Here is a 12384-nt window from a genome sequence, read left to right as displayed (position 1 = left end):
CCTTGCCTGGGTCGTCTGCCCCTCGTCCAGCTGGGTCCCTACCCAGTTAACCCTGAGTAGGTTGGGTCTGCTCAGTTTGTCCCTGAGCCCAGGGCACTGGGACCGTACGTGGCCTCTCTGGCCACAGTGATAGCAGCTCAGGTCACGTTGGTCCCCTCGAGCGGGTCGGAGGGGCCCGACGCCAGGCGTTCCCCTTGGGAGGGGGTTCTCCCTATTTCCCCGCTGGGAGGCCCCCTGGTGACTCTCTCTCTGCATCGGGGGGGGCCTGTTCTTTTGGGACTCCTCCCGGCTACCCCCTGACCGACTGTTCACAAACTCGTCGGCCAGCTGCCCTGCGTGCTGGGGGTTCTCGAGCTTTTTGTCCACCAACCACAGCCTCAGGTCGGAAGGGCACTGTTCATACAGTTGCTCCAGTACGATTAGGTCAAGCAGGTCCTCTTTAGCTCGGGCCCCAGCTGTCCACTTGCGGGCATACCCCTGCATCCGGTTGACCAGTTGTAGGTAGGTGACCTCAGGCGTTTTACGCTGACTCCGGAACCTTCTCCGGTACATCTCGGGGGTCAGCCCAAACTCACGGAGCAGGGCCTGTTTGAACAGTTCATAGTCCCCTGCCTCCGGCCCTGTCATCCGGCTGTACACCTCCACGGCTTTGGGGTCCAGTAAGGGGGTGAGAAACTGGAGCCTGTCTGCAGGGTCAACCCTGTGCAGCTCACAGGCATTCTCAAAGGCCGTCAGGAAGCTATCTATGTCCTCCCCCTCCTTCCGCTGGGCCAGGAAGCACTTATCAAAGTTCCTTGCAGTCTTGGGTCCCCCCTCACTCACCTCAGCCGGGGCCCCACTGCTCTTCAGCCTGGCCAGCTCCAGTTCATGCTGTCTTTGTTTCTCCTTCTCCTGACGTTCCCTCTCCTTCTCCTGACGCTCCCTCTCCTTCTCCTGACGCTCCCTCTCCTTCTCCTCCTGCTCATGTTGACGTTGTTTCTCCTCATGTTGACGTTGTTTTTCACGATCCTCCAGCTCCCTCATTTTCATCTCCCTCTCCCATTCCAGCCGCCTCCGCTCCAGGGATGGGGAGCTCCGCCGGGAGGATCCCCTGCTGGGTGCTGGGGTCAGGGTGCCCTCGGTATTCGCTGGGCTTCCCCCAACCCCTCCCCCAGACATAGGTAGGAAGGGTCTCGGGATGTCCTCGGCAGCAGTCTGACCCCTCCCAGCCCGGTCAGGCCCCAGGGCCCACGCTGCGTCTGCCGGGCGGCTCCCCTCAGGGACAGGGATCGGGTCATCCAAGCGATCCCTCTCCTCCAACTGGGCAATCAGTTGTTCCTTGGTGGACCTCCCGATGCGCAGCCCCCTCTGCCTGCACAGCTCCACCAGGTCACTCTTAAGGCGTTTAGCGTACATCTCCCTGCTGGCCACTCGCAGGCCGGGCAGCTTCCCACGGTTTCCAGGAAAAGCCCTTAGTGTGCCAGTCCTTCTTGAGGTCACCGCCTCTTTGCCAGGGTCGAGCTGCAGACTCCTCCGCCCCTGGGACTGCTCGCTGCAATCCCCCGGGGGACCCTGTTACTGCAAAAGTCTTTCTCTCTGGTCACACATTCCCAGGGGTTAACCGCCCCCTGAAACCGTCTCTCTCTGAATCTTCAGCACGCCTGGTCCCCGTCAATTCCCCTTCGTTTTACTGTTCCCCAGTCACTTACTGCAGGAAGCGCCGTTCACGGGGTGCAGTAGATCCCACCGCTGCCACCAGTTGTCACGGAGTGTGGGGGAGTCCAGGCCCTGCACCCCTCTTCCTGGGATCCACTGAGACTCTCAGCCAGCCAGTAAAACAGAAGGTTTATTGGACAACAGGAACACAGTCCACAACAGAGCTTGTGGGTACAACCAGGACCCCTCAATCACGTCCTTCTGGGGGAGCAGGGAGCTTAGACCCCAGCCCTGGGGTTCCCTGTGTTCCTCCCCCCAGCCTCCAAACTGCCAACTAAACCCACCCAGCAGGTTCCCTGCTGCAGCCTCTGTTCACATTCCTGGGCAGAGGTGTTACCTCCCCCTCCCCCTCCTGGCTCAGGTGACAGGCTCTCAGGTCTCCCATCCCCAGGGCACATTCCCAGGTCAACACTCCCCCCTCCCTGCTGAGTCACATCGTCACACCAGTTGTCAGTGTAGCTGCATCGGCAGGGCCTGGCTCCAGCTGCTTGGATCATTTCCTTCCCTGTGTCCTCCTCATTAACCCTTTCCCCCTCTGTCTAGTACTGGTTTGCTGCCTCCCCATCCATGTCTCTGTCTCCATCCCGGCTCTGCTCCCTCTCTCTGAGTCTCGCTTTCGGGGCCTGAGCCCCCTCTCACCTGTGCCCTTGTCAATCAATCTCTCCCCCACAAAGGAGACTCAAGTCCATGTGCTTTAACCCTGGGAGCTGGCTGAGTGAGTGCTGAGAGCTCCGTGTCCCACCAGGCACATTCAGTCAGTGCCCACAACAGAGCCCTATGCCCTACCCACTGGGAGCTAGCAAGCCCCCATAGCCAGGGTTGTGCTCAGGGGAGAGAGAGGCAGGGGGCCCCCGAACAGACCCCAAGCCAGGGCCTGGCAGCAGGATGAAGCCGTCAGAAGGGCACAGACACAGCCAGCCCCTGGCCCTAAGGAGATGCGGAGAGCCCTGAGGGAGCTGGCCAGTGGGTTGGGCCCCCAAAGGCCCTCCTGGTGGGCTGCATGATGATACTGGTTTGCATACGGAAAGGGTGGCGTGCAGGGGGAATGAGCTGGCTCTGGTTCGGGAAGGATGGGAATGTTCCCATTCTCCTTCATCTCAAAATAGGGTTCACCTCCCCACTGTTTACCTCTTCCTGTTAGTTTCCTTTTGAAATCGCCACAAACTCATACACTCATAGATTTCAAGGCCAGAAGGGACCATCATGATCATTTAGTCTGACCGTCTGCACATCACAAGCCACAGAACCTCACCCACGCACTCCCTAACCTCTGGCTGAGTTACTGAAGTCCTCAAATTGTGATTTAAAGACTACAAGATACAGGGAATCCACCATTTTCACTAGTTTAAATCAGCAAGTGACCCATGTCCTGTGCTGCAGAGGAAGGAAAAAAACTGCCAAGGTCTCTGTCAATCTGACCTGGGGAAAATTCCTTCCCAACCCCAAATATGGTGATCAGTTAGACCCCGAGCATGTGGGCAAGACCTACCAGCCAGACACCTGGGAAATAATTCTCTGTAGTAACTCAGAGCCCTCCCCACCTAGTGTCCCATCTCTGCCTGTTGGAAGAATTTGCTACTAGCAGTCGCAGATGGGCCAGATTCCATTGCAGGCAATCTCAACATAGCATCCCTTCCATAAACTTATCATGCTCAGCCATTAGCACTAGTAGACTTCGATTGTAAGACACACACCACTCAATAGTCCAGAGAATGTCTCCTGTCTCCTGTCTCAAGACTCGCTATCGTTGTGAGGCCTGCCTCTAACGACAAGAATATAATTGCTGACATATATATATACAACTCCTCACACATTTTCCATACATACATTTCACAATGATTATGGTCATGTGATAGGCTTTCCTTACATGGCATTTCAGCTGACTGGTGAACCCAGCAGATCCCTGAGGTCTCTCTACACCCCTGAGCCCTCTGCCACTTGGCCTTCAGAGGACCTTGGGACACAGGTCCCCTGTGTGTCCAAACTGTGCACTGAATGAGGCAGGGTCCTGTGGAACAAACCATCTGTGATCACGTGCAGAGCTCCACTGTCTGGCTCAGCAGCAGCGCTTTCAATCCAGCCGGGCCCGGGGCCCTGGGGAGCAGGCCGATGAGTAAATGGGAGGAACTGGGCTCCCCACCCGCTCACCGCTCTCCACTGAATTTTGAAATTGGAAATTGATCAGTGTTCAAAAGTTATCGCAGTTCAGACGGCCAGGCAAGGTAAGAAATACTCAGTGTTGGGTCTCGCTTTGCTACGCCAACAGAGAAGACATTTACCAGGCAACGTGGAAGGACCCCAGGGAAGCCCCGTAGACAAGAGAAGATCTTCGTGTGAAGAACAAGGGTGAGTGTGCGTTAGTGTGTGTGTAGGGGGCAGGGTGTGAACAGAGGAACAAGCTCAGGGAAATCCCGAAGTCCAGGGGCTACGCAATTTGTCCATTGCTGGGAGTGGGGTGGGGCCCCTATGAGCTCCATGGATCCAGGGGGGATGTTCCTGGGGCTGCGAATGGGGGTTCATGGATTTTTGCTAGTTGCCCTGGGAGGCCAGAGAAACAATCGCATGAGAGATCATAAAGGAGAGAGCTAAATGCTGAAGCTGCCCTGGCTAGGGGGAGGTGGGAGCTTGAGGGTCTGGAGGAGTTGGCTGGCAGGAATGGCATCAGAGAGTGAGAGCTTGGAGTGTTTAAGGGTCTGTCTACAGAGCAATCGGGAGGGGCGATCGCAGCACGTCTAGACGTACCTGAGCTAGCCTCGAATGAGCTGGCATGCCAAACGCCGCAGCCCTAGCCAGCCATGTACAATCCTGCTGGGGATCTTCGGTACTCCCTTGGGCGGCCAGCCCCTTCCACTGCTGGGGTATCTGTAGATCCACAGCACAGACCTCTACCACTTCAGCTAATGGAGTGACTGGTAGCAGTAGAAGACTGTTATCTTCCATGAGGGCCTGGTGCTAGAGTGCGATGGAGACACACACTTTGCCAGAGGGTTTCACAGCTATTTGCTGAGTGCAGAGGGATGGTGCGACGCAGGACTCCTGGGTTCAATTACAGGTTCTGCAAAGGAGAGTGTGACTCTTCTGCTCCTGCCACACAGCCTGTCCCTGAAACTTTCTACTCTGATCCCTGTCACCCCAGCTTCTGCTCCTCTCCCCTCCCACCTATGGCATCTCACGGCAGGCCACTGAACCTCTGGCAGAGGGGAGCTGGGCTTGTTCACTGACAGATAGCACCAGACATTTCAGCCTTCCCAGTCCTGCCCCAGAGCCGCCTCCCAAATCTGAGATGTTCTTTCCCTTCCTCTGCCAGGGCCGCCTCTGGCAAGAGCAGGAAGGCTGGGTGCGGGGCTCAGAGCTGGGAAGGGAGAAGTCACCTCCCATCAGTTCTATGACTGGGATCCTATTCCAACTTCAGCCAAACGTAAGTGGGGGGAATTCTTTCTGGAGACACACCATGGTGGCATGGCCCATCCGTGGTCTCCATAGTTACACTATGGCAATATGTCCCATCCTTGGTCTCCACAGTGACACCATAGTCACCTGGCCCACCTGTGGGTCTCCATAGTGACACCATGGCGACCTGGCCCATCTGTGGGTCTCCATAGTGACAAAATACTGACATGGCCATTCCTTGTCCAGGAAATGGGGGCATTTCCTATTCACAGAAGCAGAAGCAATGGGTCACGTTGGAAAACACTGGACTTTATTGTATCTGCAAAGAATGACAGTGGTGTTGGCAGGGGGTCGCTTCCCCATCACACAGTCACTGGGGGACAAAGGACACAGAAGGGATGGAGGAGTGGGAGGGGTTCTCCTTAAATAAAGAGGGCTAGAAAAATAGCTTCTCTAAACCGTGCACTGATGCACATCAGTCCATGTCAATAATGTGGAGCATCACACGGAGTTCTTGTCCAGCTGCTTCTGTCTCAGCTGTGCAGTCTGGGTGTCTTTACGTGGTTTTTCTTGCTTTCCTTGACATGTGGCCAGCGATATCTTACTGGGATCAACACAGACTTCCTTCCCCTGTGTGAGTGTCACTCTGTGAGGAGAAAGAGAGAGAGAGAGATGAGCCCGGCTCCCTTACCAAATGCAAGGTGACGCCCAGACTGATGCCAGCTCCCACGGCAGGGCAGTGACTGGGAGAGCGCTGGGAACCAAGGCACTTGTCCCTGAAGCGGTCTGGTTCCGGAGTGAAATCGGTTCTCTTGAACGCAGGAGGCTGACAGAGCTGCCTGGGCCCAGGCCCGGTGCTGTGGGGCTGCTGCTGTGGGCACTTGCCTCCCCCAGCAACAACACAGCTCAGTTGGACATGCAAGAGCTTGTGCTGTTGCAATCGGTGCCCCCCACGCAGACCGGTCAATACACCAGGACCGTGGGCTGCCACCCTGCCACCTTGGACTAGGAGCCCCACCAGCTTGGTCAACGCACTGCTGCCCTCGGCTGCCTATCCCCTGCCAGCCCAATTCCACCCCCCACCCCCAGCTCTGCCAACACCTTTCGCTCCTGAGCTACAGCCCCCACCCTGCTGCTGGAACCAGAGCCCCCACAGGCCTCGGCTTGTGCAGCTTGAGCCTGCTGAGCTGGGCTCCCGGCTAGCCCAGAGCAGGGGAAGCACACGCAGTCCTTCTAGTGCGTCTCTGACTCCTACAGCCCCGAACCCCAGTTAGCCAGGCTGTGTCATCTGCCAGCAGCGCTGCCTGGTGACACCCGCCCCTTAGCAACGGTGCGATTGCCCCTTTCCACTTTCCTTTTGTAACTGAGCCCCAGTGAGTCAGGCTGACGACCCTGAGAACCCCCTGTTTGTTTACTTGATCATTTGCAACACAGGCCGTTCAGGCGCACCATAAAAATACAAAGACATCCCGTCCCACAAGGCACTTTGTTCCTGTCAGGAGACAGTTGGTCACCTACAGTTCCTGACTCCATGTCTGTAAAAGTGCCACCGAATAGTTACAGGTTTCAGAGGAGCAGCCGCGTTAGTCTGTAGCCGCAAAGGGAACAGGAGGACTTGTGGCACCTTAGAGACTGACCAGACCATTAGACTCTCGTGTGCTACAGACCACTTCAGCGGATGTGATGAGGGTGCCACAAGTCCCACGAGTTGCCGCAAGTCCTCCTTTTCTTCTTGCAGAATATTTCGGACCGAGGTTTCAGCATTAGAGGAGGTCGTTACAGCAGCTGAGACTGGATCTCGGCTACAGAGTAGCGAGGCGGTAAAGACCATGGAGCGCGAGAGGAAATTACTGGGGTTGCATATCAAAGGTAAAAGCACGTGGCGGCATTTTATTTGCCTGTATTTGGCAGCGCTACGGCCCCAGGATGAGACAGACACGGCGAGCCCGTGTGTGGGACGCCCCGGGGTACTCACATCACGGCCTGGCGAGAGCAGTTAGGACCTGTGGGTCTGCAACTTCTGATGTGTTTTGGAGAAATTCTTCTGGGAACAAAATTATCTTTCATGCAGCATGTGTTGCTCTGGCTGACGACTGGGGAGAAGAAGGGAAAGGGAATTAGTTCTCCTCCCCTCAGGAACAAGGAGTTACGAGGAGAGGCTGAGGGAACTGGGATTGTTTAGTCTGCAGAAGAGAAGAATGAGGGGGGATTTGATAGCTGCTTTCAACTACCTGAGAGGGGGTTCAAGAGAGGATGGTTCTAGACTATTCTCAGTGGTGGAAGAGGACAGGACAAGGAGTAATGGTCTCAAGTTGCAGTGGGGGAGATTTAGGTTGGATATTAGGAAAAACTTTTTCACTAGGAGGGTGGGGAAGCCCGGGAATGCGTTACCTAGGGAGGTGGTGGAATCTCCTTCCTTAGAGGTTTTTAAGGTCAGGCTTGACAAAGCCCTGGCTGGGATGATTTAGTTGGGGATTGGTCCTGCTTTGAGCAGGGGGTTGGGCTAGATGACCTCCTGAGGTCCCTTCCAACCCTGATATTCTATGATTCTATGATTCTAAGGAAGCGCTGACTGGAGAGAATCTCTTACACTGACTAGTTCTGTTCTCATTAACAGCCACCCCCCCTTTCTGGAGGCAGGTGGGAATTCTTGGGTGCTCCCCCGGCTCCACCGCAATCGGGTTAATGGTTGTTGTTCTGCCCTCCACTGGCATAAGAAACGGACGATTCTCCATTCTGCCACTGAGTGATCTGGGTTGTCCCTTTGCTGCTCTGTGCCTCGGTTTCCCTGCCAGCAGCATGGGGGTAAGGGTACTGACACTCCCACTGGGGGCTGGTGAGGGTTAATTCAGTGATGCTGGTGAATGCCTTTCAGAGCCTGGGATAAAGGGCTATCGATATCTGAGCTCTGGAGCAGGCAGCTCTCGGCCTCCAGATCACAAAGCCTTATCCCCATTTCACAGATGGAACCTGAGGCCTAGGAAGAGTCCGGCTCAGATTTCCAAAGCTTCCTAGGGGATTTTGGTGCAATTGCCGTGGGATTTCGGCAGCCAAACCCCTCAGGCAGCTTTGGAAATCCAGCCTCAGTGACGGAGACTGGACTTGTACCCACATCTCCTGAGTCCCAGCGCAGGGCCCACCCACACCCCTTTCTTCCTCTGCTTCACCCACTGCCCTTCCAAAACTCCCGGGCCCTAACGCCGGTGCTGGAAATGGCTGGGCTGGAGGCGTCTGGCAAGGCAGGGCTCTGTAGAGTAAGGACAGGGGTGGATCCGCTACTTACAGGAATCGCAGTGGGCTTCAGTCCAGAGAGCGGCAAGGAGCAGCGTTGTCAGGGCTAAGGAGGTGACCTTCATTTCCAGGCAGGTTCTCTCGGCTCCCGCTGCAGCAGAGGCAGGTTGCTCCACAGTGGGGTGGCTGAGAAGGGTCTGGCTTCCTCCTCGCCTGCCTCTGTATTTTATAGCCCTCAGCAGGGATTTCCATGGCTGCGGTGGCGAGTGCGTGGAGGTGGGGAAGGGGATGGAGGGGAATAGTTATTAATAAATGATAATGAAGGAATGGAATCTACCTCTCCCCCACACATGTACCAGTGGCCAGAGGGGACAGAACAGGAGCTGGAAAGTCTCTTGCTGATTTACAGATAAGGAGCCAGCCCTGCACATGCTCACGGGGGAGGGGCGGGCTGCGGATTTTAAGTTTAAATTTAGTCATTTGCAAACCACACAGGATGACACACGATTCTCTGCCCCTGTGTTTGCTGAAGTCCTGCACTGAGTCTCTTTCAAACCCAGCCAGTGACACCAGCCGGCGAGCCCTGGAAAGGAGACAAGATCAGGCCCATCTCGTGCAGATGGGACGGTGGGGTTGGATGGGCTTCAGTGGAGGTTAAACCCTCCCCGCACATTTCATGTGCTTTGCTACGCAGGAATCAACGGTAACAGCAGAGTGCCCCAGTCCTGGGTGGGCCTCCTCCGCGTGGCTCCCCTTGCAGATGGCAGTGCTGTCCTGCTTTCACACCTGGGGAACTGCAGCACCAGAGACCTGGGGGACTTGTCCAAGCTCTGGTGGGAAGGCTTTGGCTGAGCTGGGAGTAGGATCTGACCCCTTGAGTCACACCCCAGTGCCTTCCCCCTTTGCCATCCTTTCCCCCCAAGCTGCTCCCCGCTCATCATGCGCCCCAAGAGCTGGGCTTGTGGTGAAGTTGAGCAACCCCCCCTAAACCAACCCATTTCAGGGGGAATCCCACCCTAATGAGAAGGTTTCTCCATGTACCGTAGTAACCGGGTAGCAACGTGCCCATTGGACAGCGAGTGACATTCAAGGCCTTAGGGGCTGATTTCCAGCCTGTCGCACATTAGCAGCAGGACTAGAATTAGTGGTGCAGGTAGGGATCATTGAATAATTTCACACATTGTAAGGCCAGAAGGGACCATATGATAATCTAGTCTGACCTCCTGTACAACACAGGCTGGAGAATTTCACCCATTTCCCCCTGTATGGAGCCTAACAGCTTGTGTTTGGCTAAAGCATCTCTGTCAGACAGGTCTCTGGGCTTGGTCTGAAAACACCCAGGGATGGAGATTCCATCACGTCCCTTGGGACTTTGTTCTAATGGTTGATCACCCTCCCTGTGGAAAATGTGGCCCTGATTTCTTACTGGGATTTGTCTGGTTTCAGCCTGCAGCCGTTGGTCATCATTCTGCCTTTCTCCACTGGGTTAAAGAGCACTTTATTGCCCGGTATATTCTCCCCACAAAGGTGCTGGTACCCGGTCCCCAAGTCACCCCTTGCTCTTCTCTCTGAGAAGCTAACTAGACTGAATTCTTTCAGTCACTCTTTGAAAGGTATTTTTTCCAGCCCTCGACTAATTCTTGTGGCTCTTCCCTTCACGTGCTCCAGTTTTTCCCACATCCCTTTTGAAATGCAGATACCAGACCTGGGTGCATCTGTCAATACGTGGAAAACCTTAAGCGGAAACCGGACCTGGGCAAGGCCTTCGAGTTGCCATGCAAGTGGGATGCCAGCAACCACTTCCTCCCCAGGGGCAGCTTCACCCGATTTGCCTACTGGAGGTTCATCCACAAGGCCCAGCTCAACTGCGTCCCGCTGAATGGAGCCATCCACACAGAATAAGGCAAGTGATGGAGGAAGTGCGGCTATGCCAGTGAGACACGACCCCACTTCCAGTGTAGCTGCAAACCCCATTCCAGAGTCTGGCAGCCGAGACACAATACCACAATACCACAATATCATCTAGTCCAACCCCCTGCTCAAAGCAGGACCAACACCAGCTAAATCATCCCAGCCAGGGCTTTGTCAAGCCTGACCTTAAAAACCTCTAAGGAAGGAGATTCCACCACCTCCCTAGGAACCCATTCCAGTGCTTCACCACTCTCCTAGTGAAATACTGTTTCCTAATATCCAACCTAGACCTCCCCCACTGCAACTTGAGACCATTTCTTCTTGTTCTGTCATCTGCAACCACTGAGAACAGCCGAGCTCCATCCTCTTTGGAATCCCTGCTTCAGGTAGTTGAAGGCTGCTATCAAATCCCCCCCTCACTCTTCTCTTCTGCAGACTAAATAACCCCAGTTTCCTTAGCCTCTCCTCGTAAGTATTGTGCCCCAGCCCCTTAATAATTTTTATTGCCCTCCGCTGGACTCTCTCCAATTTGTCCACTTCCTTTCTGTAGTGGGCGGGGGGAGGGGGTGTGTGTGAACTGGACACAATACTCCAGATGTGGCCTCACCAGGGCCGAATAGAGGGAAATAATCACTTCCCTCGATCTGCTGGCAATGCTCCTACTAATGCAGCCCAATATGCCGTTAGCCTTCTTGGAAACAAGGGCACACTGTTGACTCCGCACGCCGGCCACCCAAGCCAGGCTGCACGGGGGGAGTTTCTGAGCCTTTGGGATTCCTCTGGCCATACAGCCCCTGGCCACCATGCCCACAGGAAGGGGGGACGCAGGGTCTGGCCTTCTGGCTCTGCAAGGGCACATTCGGCTGCCTGCAGCTCCAGGCAGCATCACCCATCCCCTGCCTGGCTGGCCACGTAATAACCCACTGAGGAGTCGTGATCCCCAGTTTGAAAACCCTGACAGATCAATATACTGTCTAGTGAAAACAACAATATTTCTGTTATCAAAAAACAAAGAGTTAGATGATGCTGTGACACTGACAGATCAGCCAACCAGTGTGTACCCATTGTACCTTAACAGGAGGCATAACAATTGTAATCAAGATGACTCACTCATGTATGGATGTCAAAGAAATGTTAACTAAGCTATCAATCCTCAACTCATTTACTCTGCATTGATAAGAATCAAAGGGTAGATGCTTAATGTATTTGTCTGTGTTTACCTATATCTTGTTAAAAGTTTAACAATGTAACCAGATTAGCTTGTAGCTGTTAATTCCCTTGCATTAGTTAATTGACTTAATTATGTGTGTGACTGTGTCCAAGTAACCTTAAGATCAAAGATGTGAGATACTGCAGGAAACTAATAATGTTATCTATATTGTCTTCATCTTAACTATCTCTGTTATAATGGAGGATCGTCTAATTGCCTTATGTGAATGAGTGTAACTAGCTACCTGTGTATGCAGAGGAAATAGATTAGTTTCAAAGCATGAAAGTGAAGTGAGCTGTAGCTCACAAAAGCTTATGCTCAAATAAATTGGTTAGTCTCTAAGGTGCCACAAGTCCTCCTTTTCTTTTTGCGAATACAGACTAACACGGCTGTTACTCTGAAACCTTTCAAAGCAAAGGTCCACATTGCCTATTCATCTTCCCAGGAAAGCCCTGCTATGACAATTTCTGTGAGGAGGCTTGTCAGCTGGCCAGAAGAATTATAAAGGAAAGCTTTGGGCCGGATCCTTTCATCTCTAGTCTGCTTAAATTTTGAACAAGGAAAGTATAAGTCATAAGATGGAGATCTTCCAAATAATTATTTGGAATACAGGCAGTCCTCGACTTCACGACGTTCGCGTTATGACGAACGGCACTTACACCATTTATAAATTGACACCCAGTTTTGACTTTCCAACATCGATTTCGACTTTACGGTGCTCAAGCTGACGCAACGCCACGCCAGTGAACAGGTTCAGATGTGCGCATCGATATTCTGCGCTGCCCGTCTCCCTGACTCAAAATGCTCAATTGCTGTTCCAACACCATTTTTACGTGCTGAATCTTTGTGCTTCCGAACTGTTTTTAAAATTGATTTAAAATTTAATAATAATGGCAGAAAAGCATAAATCTGATGCAAGTGATGTTTCTTCTCTAAGAAAAGTAGAA

General features: G+C 53.7%; 1 protein-coding gene across 1 annotated transcript; it reads right to left on the bottom strand.

Annotated features, from left to right (window-relative positions):
- Positions 1–5398: 5398 nt before the first annotated feature.
- LOC125624135 (C-C motif chemokine 1-like) lies at positions 5399–8538 on the bottom strand. The gene is made up of 3 exons (XM_048824500.2): positions 8369–8538; positions 7061–7178; positions 5399–5731 (listed from the first exon to the last, which is right to left on the bottom strand). Exons 1-3 carry the CDS (start codon positions 8439–8441, stop codon positions 5587–5589), a joined length of 336 nt encoding a protein of 111 aa, XP_048680457.1. The 5' UTR covers positions 8442–8538; the 3' UTR covers positions 5399–5586.
- Between the last annotated feature and the right edge of the window lie 3846 nt (positions 8539–12384).

The sequence above is a fragment of the Caretta caretta genome, chromosome 17 (assembly GCF_965140235.1).
Source record: "Caretta caretta isolate rCarCar2 chromosome 17, rCarCar1.hap1, whole genome shotgun sequence".
In the NCBI taxonomy this organism is placed as follows: domain Eukaryota; kingdom Metazoa; phylum Chordata; order Testudines; family Cheloniidae; genus Caretta; species Caretta caretta.
This window is presented reverse-complemented; position numbering and strand designations above follow the sequence as displayed.